The sequence below is a fragment of the Ornithorhynchus anatinus genome, chromosome 15 (genome assembly GCF_004115215.2).
Source record: "Ornithorhynchus anatinus isolate Pmale09 chromosome 15, mOrnAna1.pri.v4, whole genome shotgun sequence".
Taxonomy (NCBI): domain Eukaryota; kingdom Metazoa; phylum Chordata; class Mammalia; order Monotremata; family Ornithorhynchidae; genus Ornithorhynchus; species Ornithorhynchus anatinus.
Window position 1 is genome coordinate 11,974,822 of NC_041742.1, and position 12,603 is coordinate 11,987,424.

General features: G+C 45.1%; 1 protein-coding gene across 1 annotated transcript; it reads right to left on the reverse strand.

Annotated features, from left to right (window-relative positions):
- ORNANAV1R3266 (vomeronasal 1 receptor ornAnaV1R3266) lies at positions 5,988-6,896 on the reverse strand. The gene has a single exon (NM_001253658.1). The coding sequence runs from the start codon at positions 6,894-6,896 to the stop codon at positions 5,988-5,990; it is 909 nt and encodes a 302-aa protein (NP_001240587.1).
- Between the last annotated feature and the right edge of the window lie 5,707 nt (positions 6,897-12,603).

Genomic DNA, 12,603 nt, shown 5'->3' on the forward strand with positions numbered 1-12,603 from the left:
AAGTCTCAAGGAAGCTGTCAGTCTTCCTACTACACCCCTAGGAGGCTCAAAGTCAGAAAGGTAGGGTCCTGAAGGCTGAATCTGTCTAAACAGGCCAGAGCTTCACCTAAACAAAGATCCGTGTCCTCATCGACACTGGGTGAGGGAATGGGGGAAGGCGAACAATGTAACTCCTTCACACGATGAAATAGTTATAACTCAAGGCAACCACTCAACAATCTGAGCAGTTCAGCTGCCAGAAGGGCTGCAGTGCCAACTCTTGTTTCCAAGACCCAGTTCCTTCAATCTGTCCATTCATTAATTAAATTTAGTAATTCATGATAAAACCTTCTGTTATCTTTTTCCTCTAATGACCTGGTCATGTACTTTATTGACAAAATTGAATCCTTCAGATGTGATCTCTCTCAAATCTCTGCTCCTCTCCAATTCCTACTTCGTCCTCTGCCCTTTCAACTCTCCCAGTAGTCCCAAAAGTATTTCAAGAAGAAATGCTTCACCTCCTCTCAAAATCTACCCTCTCCACCTGTGCTTCTGACCCTATCCCTTGATACCTAATTAAAACACTCACCTCCTCCCAGTCTACACAATTCTCCTTTAGCACCGTTTTCCTTACTGGCGGGGTAGGCGTGAACGGGGGATTGTGAGGAGGTGAGTGGCAGAGGAGCGGAGTGTACGGGGTGGGCAGTAGAAAGAGGGCAGGGAGTGAGGTAGGAGGGGCCAAGGTGATGGAGAGCTTTGAAGCCAAGAGTGAGGAGTTTTTGTTTCATGAGAAGGTTGATAGGCAACCACTGGAGATTTTTGAGGAGGGGAATGACATGCCCAGAGCAATTCTGTAGGAAGATGATCTGGGCAGTGGAATGAAGAATAGGCTGGAGTGGAGAGAGACAGGAGGAAGGGAGATCCAAGAGCAGGCTGACACAGTAATCCAGTCGGGATATTATGAGAGCATAATAACTAAAGCCCATTTCTTGCCTGTGACTGTGCTGGGCTGCTGTGGGGCTAGCGGAGAGGGGTGGGTTTGCTCCCTGTGCTCTCTCTGACATGACATCACCATCCAGTGCTTGTAGATCTCTGGTTTACTCTGCAGAGCTCCCTAACCCATGATTTCTGATCTGAAGATCAATGATGGGAGTGATACCCTTCTTGACATTGTTCCTGTCCCATGACTGTCTCTAAGAGAATATCCATCAGACTGTGGTGCCTAATTGCTTCAACTGGAGAGTATCATTTCCCAAATCTGAAGATCCTTACCAAGGGCTTTAAAGCACTCAATCACCCTTACCAGCCTGATTGCCTATACGACCCAGCCCACACATTTCAGTCCTGTAACACCAACCTAATCACTGTACCTCAATCTCTACTATCTAACCACTGATCTCTCACGCATATCCTGCTTCTGCTCCCTCCCCTCTTCTTATCCAACAGATGGTCACTCTCCCCATCTTCATAGTCTTATTGAAAGCACATCACCTCCAAGAGGCCTTCCATGACTACACCCTCATTTATTCTTCTCCCACTCCAGTCTGCATCACCTTTGCATGTGGTCTTTTACCTTTTATTCACCCGATCCTGAGCCCCTCAGGACTTATATAAGTATCTGTAATTTATTCATTCATATTAATATTGGTCTCCCCCTCAAGACTAAAAACTCCTGTGGGCAGGGAGCCTATTTCCCCACTCTGCCATATTGTACTTTCCAAAGCATTTAGTACAGTGCTCTACACACAGTAAGTCCTCTATCAACCAGTCATATTTATTGAGCGCTTATTGTCTGCAGAGCACTGTACTAAGCATTTGGGAGAGTACAGTACAATAGGAGTGGTAGACAGATTCCCTGCCCACAATGAGCTCCCAGTCTAGAGGGGAAGACAGGCAGTAATATAGATAAATTAATAAATTAATATGATTGTTCCTTCCTGGACTCCACATTAATGTTGGCCATTTTAATGGAACAACAGACCTAGAATTTCATGAAAATCGCTTCTGTATATAAGTGTTTCAGAGATTTAGCACTGAAAAGCAATCCCTGTCTTTTGCACTGTCTCACTATCTCTCTTATCCTGACTCCCATACTATCGGTCCATCTCTATATAGTAGTAGTGACATTTATTTAGTGTGGGGCATTGTGCAGGGGCTTAGGAAATACAAAATAAAGAAGTGAACCATTCCCTGCCCTCAAGCAACTTCCACTGTAATGGGGTAGACAGATCCAAAAGAACTAGAGTAATCAAAATGAATAATTGAAAGTGCAATTGAGAAAACATATACATAACCACACTGGTTGAGTGGTTAGCAAGACGCTGATACATAGGGAAGCAGCATTGTTTAATGGATAAAGCATGAGCCTGAGAGTCAGAAGGACCTGAGTTCTAATCCTGGCTCTGCCACTTGTCTTGAGCAAGTCTCATCACTTCTCTGTGCCTCAATTACCTCAACTGTAAAATGGGGATTAAGACTGTGAGTCCAATGCGGGACAGAGACTGTATCCAACCTAATTGTATCAACCCCAGCATTTAGTACAGTGTCTAGCACACAGTAAGTGCATAACAAATACCACAGTTATTATTAGTAATATTTGTAGTATTTACACACACATAGGGGCCTGGGAGTAAGAGGACCTGGATTCTAAAATCAGCTCTGCCAAACAATATTAATAAGAATTATGGTATTTTTTAAGCAATTACTATGTGCTGAGCACTGTTCTAAGCACTGGAGTAGATACAGGGTAATCAGGTTGTCCCACCAGGGGCTCACAGTCTTAATCCCCATTTTACAGATGAGGTACCTGAGGCATAGATAGGTTAAGTGGCTTGCTCAAGATCACACAGCAGAGAAGTGGTGGAGCTAGGATTTGAACCCACATCCTCTGACCCCTGAGCCTGTGATCTTTCTATTATGCCATGCTGCTTCTCAATGCCTATTGGGTGACCTTGGACAAGTCACTTGGCTTCTCTGTGCTTCAGTTTCCTCAACTCTGAAATGAAGACAAAATATCTGTTCTGCCTCCTACTTAGACAATGAACCCCATGAGGGCCAGGGCCGTGTCTGACCTAGTTGACCCGTACCTTCCCCAGCACTTAGACCTTTGCTTGACACATAATATATGCTTAACAAATACCATAAAGCACCCACACACACTCCACGCTCTCAAATGTCACATTCAATCTGCTAAATCCTAAACCCTGCTTGTCCTCCTTACACATGCTTTTCAGAATCCACCCCTTTCCTCTCCACCCAAAAAGTGACCATCCAGTCATATCGTGATCAGGCTATTGTATCAGCCTACTTGCTGATTTCCCCCACTATTGGAGGAATAATATTCTGAAAGGATGCTGGCCCCAAATAATCTCCTCTCCTCAAGTGTCAGCACTGACTCCCCACTTCCCACCATATTCAACAAAAGTTCCTCACAATCACCCACTGGGCTCTTCACTGTCTGTCCTCCTCTCACTTCTCTGCTCTCCTTTTAACTAGTCCCCAGCTCACTGTCTCTGCTTCTTCCAAGCCAAATTTCTAGCTGTGCCTCACTCTCGACTGCCATCTCCTCCCCCTGATGCAAACTATTCTCCCTGCTTGGCGCTCCCTCCTCACTTTCCCACATCAGAGAGAACCCAGCTCTCTCCACCTTCAAATCCCTCCTAAAATCCTATCTCCTTCAAGAAACCTTTCCCAATTAATCTCCCAGGGATTTAAACCAAATAAACCCATTAGTCACCTTTAGAGTTTATCAATAATAATTGTACTAATGATGGCATTTGTTAAGTACTTCCTATATATCAAACACTGTTCAAAATCCTGAACAAGGATGAGCAAGAGTTTACGAGGGAAACCAACACTGTCCAACTTGCCAACAGAGAGCCTAGACTGATATTTTCTATTGCCATGAATGAAATCTGCAGAACAATACCAGAGCAGTTCTCGGCCTTGATGCCCCAGTGCCAAAAGCTCTTGAAGCACACAAAGCACAGCCCAATGGACAAAGTATATGCCTAAGGGTCAAGAATCCTAGGTTTGAGTTATGACTCCGCTCCGCTCCGCTCTGGCCTGCCAGGTGACTCCGGGCAAGTCACTTAACCTAAGAAGGCTTCTGTTTCACCATCTGTAAAAAGAGGAGCTGATTCCTGTTGACCCCTTCTTTGGGGCTGTGAACCTGGTGGGGGACCACGACTGTGTTTCATGAGATTATCGAGTATCTACCCCATCAGTAGGACTGAGCTTCATCCACTTTAAGTTCTTAATATAGACAATAAGAAAATTGGGTTGCCCTCCTTCATGGGGGATTGAATGTGGGTTTAATGTTTGGAAAGCAGTTTTGCTCACCACTACATCATCCACCCAGGCCTTCCATGTCCCAAGTCTGATTACATTTCTAGATAGAGAGCAGTGGTTCTTGCTCTTTCTTTCTAGAGTCCTCCAGAACCATGATCTGTAACATCCCTTTGGCCACAGGTCTAGAGGGAGAGTAGGGTTTCTTGTTCCTCCTATCGTCCTTCAGAACCTAATATGGAGACATCTCTCTGACTGCAGCTCTAGAGAGAGACCAGTAGTTTTTGTTCCCCCTTTGAATTGATTCCAAACCCAATATAATTGCACTCCAAAAGTGGGTGAGAGGAGTAACACTGAAGAGATTATTTAATCAATCAATAAATGATATTGAGTACTTACTCTGTGCAGAGCACTGTACTAAATGCTTGGGAGAGTACACCGCAGCAGAGTTGGTAGACACAGTCCCTGCCCAAAAGGACTTTACAGTCTATAGCAGGAGACAGACATTAAAATACATTTACAGAATGGAGAAATGGCAGACTACAAAGGTAAATACATAAGTGTTAGAGGGGGAAGACAATGAGTATAAATGTACGTAAGAGGTACAAACCCAGGTGCATAAGAGAGGCAGAAAGGAGAATGAATAGAAGAAATAAGGGCATAATCAGGGAAGGGCTCCTAGGGGAAATGCAACTATCACTGGTCTATGAAGATGGAGAGAGCAGTCAGATATAAAGAAGGAGAGAATTCCAGGCCAGAAGGAGGACATGTGCAAGAAGGTGGTCGTAGAATAGATGAGAAGGAGGTACAGAGAGTAGTTGGGCATTAACAAAGTGAAGTGCTCAGGTTGGGTTGTAGTAGGAAATTAGTTCATTAAGGTAGGAGTGGAGACCTGATTAAGTGTCTTAAAACTGAGGGTAAAGAGTTTTTGTTTAACTCAAAGATGGATGGGTGACCACTGGAAATTTTTAAGGAATAGAGGGACATGAACTGAAGAGATAAAGGTAAGAGAGTGGGAATATAGGAAGAGTGGGAAAACATAGTTTATTCTGCTCCTGTCACAGGCTTCCCAATCCCGCTCTCTCCAGAGAGTCATGGGGAATACATGTCCAGAAAGTCAAGATGGATGTAGGAGACTGTTGTCAGCAGGATTCAAACTTGTGCAGGGGCATCATGATAAATTCCAAGCAGTGCTTCATCCGCTGGTCCACGACTGTCTCGAATACAACCACTCCAAGATCCCTGCAAGGATCTCAGTCTCCGTGGACCCCCGATGATCCTGAAGACTAAGATCTGGAGATGTGGAGGATGCATTCTTTACCAGAAGCTCTCAAACCCTTCCTAATTTCATTAGAAGAAGAGTAAACTGAGGCCCAGAGAGGGCACACACGACGGAGGCCAGATTAAAGCAAAATGTCTAGATCCCACTAGATTATAAATTCCTTGAGGGCAGGATTTCTGTTAACCACTTTATTGAACTTTTTGAAGCATCTAGTCCAGCGAGCTACAGAGTATGCACTCAATCAATGCTATCAATTGATCAACCAACAATTTCCAATCCTATCATCACTGGAACGAGACAATTTTCACTGAAGCTCCTTGGGATTATATGGCTCTGATCCATTGGCAGTTGCATAACTCTGTTGGTACTCAGCCCTCTAAATTCTCCCTAATGGTTCAGGAGGAGAGAATATTCTCTAGGATCCAGGTTGGAATCCATTTTAGGAGTGGGATTTCCTTTTCCCACAGGTTCTCATCCTCTGATTGCTGTGAATCACCAGGAATGGGCTGATTACAGAGAAGTGGATTGACAGATCTATGTTGGTTGTCACCGGTAAAGATTTGTTTCTCATGTTCAAGAAAGCAGTCAGCATGACTGTCTCCAGACCATGAAGAAGAAGGTACAGGACCATCAGGACGATCACACATTTGGCCGCCCACATCTCGGGTATCACCCTAGGGGAGCAGCCAGACCCATGGAGGTGTCGAACCCACCAGTGGGGTCTGTGCAGGATAAATACCATATAGCCACTGGCTGTGCCCATGAGCCCCATGAAGAGAAGGTCCCTGATGGAAATCACAAAAGAATTTACTAATAAAGTTTCTGCACTGATTTTCACTAAGGAACAGTGCTTCAGTATAAATGTTTGTTGATCCCTGGTGCTATTCTGGGGGCCTATAATATATATTGGTGCAGAAACATCTATCAGGAGATTGAGAACTCCGAAGGAGAGGAAACAGGGGATGATGCACTTGGGCAATTTGGCTTTAATTCCTGCCCACTGGGTGGTGCTGGGGCTGATGGTAATGGCCTGGAAGATGCTCAGGAGGCAGATGGTGCAGGTGGCAAGACTCCGAGCCACTCGGTGAACATAAATAAGGAGTTTACACCCATCGTCATCCAGGAAATTCCACAGCCCCCAGATAGAGAAGATGCCTGGGATGCCCCTTGTGAGAAGGATGAGATTGTTTGTCAAAGCCAGGTGCACATAGATTAGCTCAGAAGAGTTGGACTTGTGGCTGGTGAAGACTATGCGGATAGTAAGCAGCAATAGGAATACATTCCCTGAGATGCCAATGCTGAGCTGTAGCAGAATAAAGATCTCAAAGACACTCTCGGTGGCATTCATTCTGGTGAACTTACTTTGGAGCAACCTGGGGGGAAAGAGAGGAAGCGTGAAAGAGCATGAACACGAACAGGAAGGAGAGACTGACTTCTGACAGTTCCTAAGGAAAACCACATTAAAACCTTATTTACAAGTTAGGACAGCTGCCTTCCATAACCAGGTCTATCTACTGAGATTCCTCACAGATGGGCTAGAAGTCTCTAGGTTTGCCTTTGGCTGCCAAGGTAGCAAAATCTTGGGATTTGAGTCCTCTAACAATTCTCCCTCTGGGCTGGGGACAACATGCAAAGAAATGCTTCCAGCACTGATGGTTTGTACAATTCATTCATTCAATAGTATTTACTGAGCACTTACTGTGTGCAGAGCACTGTACTAAGCACTTGGAAAGTACAATTTGGCAACGATGTCACATGTGTTCTCTCATCCCTGCCTGCCATGTTCCCACCAGGGCCGGAGTGCAAAAGGGCTGTCAGGGAGGGGTACACCATACAGAGAAGTGCACATGAAGGCATTTGATGTGTGCTGGACCCATTAACATTGGAAGTGACCGCCGCACGATGCCAATGCTAAGCTGTAGTGTCGTGATTTTTGGATGTGGTTGCCTCGGGAATTACTCCAGCCTTTGCCATCCATTTTAGCCAGCCATTTTCCGGGGTCCTTGCTGGGCCTCTCCACCTCATGAAAACCCTGATTCATAGTGACTCCCTGGGCTCACTTTATCCAGAATGTCCTACCTTCACCTTGTTCTGGCATGTGTATCCATAAAGTTTTCTTGGTAAAAATATAGAAGTGGTTTATCGTGGCCTCCTTCCGCAATTAATAAATATCATACTATTATTATTTTACTAAAAAAGGAGCGCTAAATGAGGGGGATTCTTCAGGCTCGAGCAAGAGATTGGTAACTGAACAGCAACTTGTTCTACTACTGGAAAAAGCTCGGGCCTGGAAGTAAGGAGATGTGTATTCTAATCACTGCTCTACGACTTGCTCACTCCGTGACTTTGGACAAGTCCCTTGACTTCTCTGTGCTCAGTTCCTTCATCTGCAAAGTGGGGATTCAATATCTGTTCCCCTTCTACTTAGACTGTGAGCACCATGTGAGACCTGATTATCTTGTATTTACTGCTTAGTATAGTGTTTGGCACATAGTGAATGCTTGAAAAATACCACAACTGTTATTTATTAATCTACCCCAGTACTTAGCAATAACAAATTATTGACAAATGTCACTATTATGACTGATAGGAATAGACTGGGTAACATTGATAATAATTGAGGTATTTGTTAAGTATTTACTATGTGCCAGGCACTGATGGGGTGGATACAAGCAAATTGGGTTGGACACGGTCCCTGTCCCACTTGGAGCTCAGAATCTCTAGCTCCATTTTAAAGATGAGGTAACTGAGGCACAGAGAAGTGAAGTTACTTGTCAAAGGCCACACAGCAGACAAGTGGTAGACCCTGGATTAGCACCCATGCCCTTCTGTCTCCCAGGACTGTGCTCCATCGACTATAATATGTTGCTTTCCCCACGGTAAACTTCATTCTCTGCAGGAGCAGTAGCTGTGAAGAGACTTAAGGGACCTGGAGCCATTACAAGGTCAGTAGCTCTGGGGTCAATGAGGCTACACAATGCTGACTCCACCATTCATTCATTCAGTCATATTTATTGGGTGCTTAATGTGTGCAAAACACTGCACTAAATACTTGAGAGAGTACAATATAACCATAAAGAGACCCAGTCCCTGCCCACAACAAGCTTACAGTCTAGGAGGGGAGACAGTCGTTATTATATAAATAAGCACTGAAGGTTCTGGAATGGAAGAGAGCTCTGGGAAAAGACTGGGGGAGATTGGGCTCCCCATTCCTCCCCCAGAGCTCCAACCAGGAGCCAGAATTCTACCACTTCCCAATCCCCTGCTGTCCCGACTAGTCAAAGAGATCAGGGCACTCAACCGTGACACCAGGATTCAATAGGGTGAGAGCTAGGGAAGGCCCACTAGGTCCAGACTCTTACGCCCTGAGAAAACCTGCTCCCAGCCACTGTTTGAGAGAACTTTTTCTATCTCCCACTTTGGGAGCCTCAGGAGAAAGCCCTGAATGGACAGTGAACCCCAGAACGATCAATAGGGAAACTAATTATGTAAATCCACATCCCAATCCATCCAATCTCAGCCCATCTCATGCTGAACTTCACAGGCCAGATGCTAGGCTGGAGACTCAAACTCCTGTTCCACAGTTACCCTCTGGTTATTCCCAACCTCTCAACAAGCCTGGCACAGAGATCACTTCTCCCAGTGAGTCCTCTGCATTCAGACTCCGATCCTGCCCCGGCCAAGCCACTGGGCCGGAGAAACAATTTCCTGTTAAAACCCTTTGATCCTGGTGGCTGCATCCCCCAGCCTCTCATTGAACCCTGCCAAGTGTGGCCTAGTGGAAAGAGAACCGCACTGAGAATCAGAGGACCTGGGTTCTAATCCACATGGCTGTTGTGTGCCCTTGGTCAAGTCACTTGACTTCGAGAAGCAGTGTAGCTTTTTGGTAAGAGCACAGGTTTGGGAGTCAGAGGATGTTCTAATTATTATTACTATTACTCTATCCTATCTCCCAATGAAGCCTCCCCATTAGACCCTGACTCTGAAATCCCCACTTACATAGAGGGATGGCTCCATCCTACTTACCCATCTCCATCACTTGTGCAGACTGGGAGGGCAGCTAGTGGGCAGTCAAGACTCTGGAAGGGCAAGGCTGAGACAGCATTTCTCAGCTATTTACCTCATCTCCTTCCTCCCACAGGGAGTGATTTGTGTGTGTGTGTGTGTGTGTGTGTGTGTGTGTGTGTGTGTGTATGAGTGACTTCCTCAACACTAATCTGCCATGACACTGAGACATCTCTGGAAATACCTAGACTCCCCTCCCTGCTGCCCACCAGCTGTGAGATTTGATGATCTCTGTGGTTTTTCTCACAACCAGTGCTGTGAATGGACTTGTGGGAGACACCCTGGAGGCAAGGTCGGTTTTATCAGCACATTCTACAGGAACCAGTAGACCCACCTCTACTAAGACATCAGCTGACTCTGGAGTTCAGGCTGTCTCTTCCAACATAAACTTCAAATCAAAGCCATTCAAACCCATGGCTCATCCAGTTCTGTATTCTGCCTGTATAAACCCCTGGGAAATACAATAGTTCATTTATGTATATATGTATAAATATAAAACAATAGTTAATTTATATAGAGAGAGAGACAGAGAGATATAAATAGATATATTATCCCTGCACTCAAGGGAAAATATAGAGAAGCAGCATGTTCTAGTGGAAAGAGCAAGAGCCTGGGAGTCAGAGAACTTAGATTCTAAACCTGGTTCCACTTTTCATTTGCTGTATGACCTGAGGCAAGTCTCTTGACTTCTCTGGTCCTCAGTTACCTCATCTGTGAAATGTAGATTAAGACTGTGAGCTCTGTGTGGGAGAGGAACTGTGTTTAACTCCATTATTTCGTATCTACCTCAGTGTAGAGTACAGTGCCTGGCAAATAGTAAGTGCTTAAGAAATACTATTAAATACCATAAAAATGGGTTTCCAATGTAGAAAGGGGAAAGACACTACAAGAGACACAGGAAAGTTTTAGGGTTGTGGCTCTAGTCCTGTGCCCTCCGTATCCATATGTCTCTGGGGGAAGACAACAGATACCGTCTTCCCCTGCCCCCAAATAACCCTCCCTTATAATAATAATAATAATGGTATTTGTTAAGCACTTACTATGTGCCAAGCACTGTTCTAAGTGCTGGGATAGATACAAGGTCATCAGGTTGTCCCACGTGGGGCTCACGGTCTTAATCCCCATTTTACAGGTGAGGTAACTGAGGCACAGAGAAGTTAAGGGACTTGTGCCAGGTAACACAGCTGACAAGTGACAGAGCAGGGATTAGAACCCATGTCCTCTGACTCCCAAGCCCGTGCTTTTTCCACTGAGCATTGCTGGGTTCACCAATAATAGAATTCACAGCCTCCCCTCTTTGTAGAAGAAATATTCCTAAATCTGCTATTTGGACAAAAATATCAAATCATAAACTTTGGTCTCCCGTGCCATGGAGTGCGAACTTTATTCACAGCAACAATAAGGGTGAGAAATGAGTAGTAAATGAATAGCAAATGAGAATCAGGATGGCCTAATAGATAAACCACTAGCTTGGGAGTCAGAAGGGCCTGAGGTTCTAATCCTGGCTTCACCACTTGTCTGCCGTGTGACTTGGGCAAGCCACTCACTTTCTCTGCACCTCAATTTCCTCATCTGAAACATGGGGACTAAGACTATGAGCTAAATGTGGGACGTGAACTCTATGTTCAACCTGATTATCTTGTGTCTACTCCAGCATATAGTAGAGTACCTGGCATATAGTATGCACTTAGCAAATGCCATTAAAAAAAACCCACACGACTTTGAAAACTCAAATTGTGGACTAAACATGGTCAGTCCCTTATGAGTTCCCCAATTTGGTCTAGTGGTTCCCCACTCCTCCCTTAGCTTTCCCTCCTTGTGGCTGTCTCTATTCAGAGCAAGAGCAGCAAGCTAGGGCCCAAGCTTAGGTCTGTTCTGAAGTCAGGGCCAAGAAAAAGAGACATCCACTTTCTATCTGCCAGGCTATTTTGCCCAGTTCCTCTCTTGGAATTCACTGAGGTTCACTGATAGTACGGGGTGACTGAGTCACTCCTTGAGTGAGTGCCACACATCTGGGTGATTGAGAGTACATAAAATGATATTATAGGAGGAGGGATCACACTTCTGAATGTTTGACAGCTCGTGAGTTGATGTCGTCTGATGAGCGAGAACGTCTCTGAGTGAGGGCAGCTTCCTTCCCTCCCTTCCACCAAGGATCCCTGCTCCCAGCAGGGATAAAACTGATCCCCTATACATTTAGACACCTCCAACACTCTTGGGAAATGCACCGCTGTAACCGTGAAGAAGCAGCGTGGCCTAGTGAAAAAAGCATGGGGCTAGGAGTCAGAAGACCCGGGCTTTAATCCCAGCTCTGCTCCTTGCCTGCTATGTTATCTTGGAAAAGTCACTTAACCTCTCAGTTCCTGTTATCTCATCTATGAAACAGGGATTAAGACTGAGAGCCCCAAGTGGGACATGGACTGTGAGCAAGCTGATTAGCTTCTATCTAGCACAATGCTTAGTACAGTGCCTTGCAAATAGTAAGTGCTTACTACATACCTTAAAAACCCCTCTACTTTCCCTCCTGCCACCGACAGGCACTTTTCCCATCATGCTCCATGTGCACCAGGGCCAGGATAAAAGCTGCTCTCACTTGCCCTCGAATTCCTCCATCCTCAGCAAGATTCTGAGCCTATTTTGCCCATTTGTTTGCCTCGTTTTAATGTTTCATCACTTCTGATGCGTTTGTCTCAATTCCCTTCTTCCCACTTCATCCCCATAGATTGTAAGCCCACCAAGGGACAAGGATGTTGTCTAATTCCCACATGTGTATTCTCTTCCAGTGCTACTTACAGTGCTCTGCACACAATAAGCACTCACTAAATACTATTACGATTAGTACTACTATTATTACTAGTACTACTAATTTAAAGAGGAGGTAGCTGAGGCACAGAGAAGTGAAGCGACTTGCCTAAGGTCACACAACAGGCCCGAATCCTTATCCACTCCAAGGAGCTGGCCATTTGGAAAAAAGTTACAGGAACCTGGAG

Coding starts and splice junctions, on each gene's coding strand:
- ORNANAV1R3266 (NM_001253658.1), bottom strand. CDS start 6,896: ATGAATGCCACCGAGAGTGTCTTTGAGATCTTTATTCTGCTACAGCTC.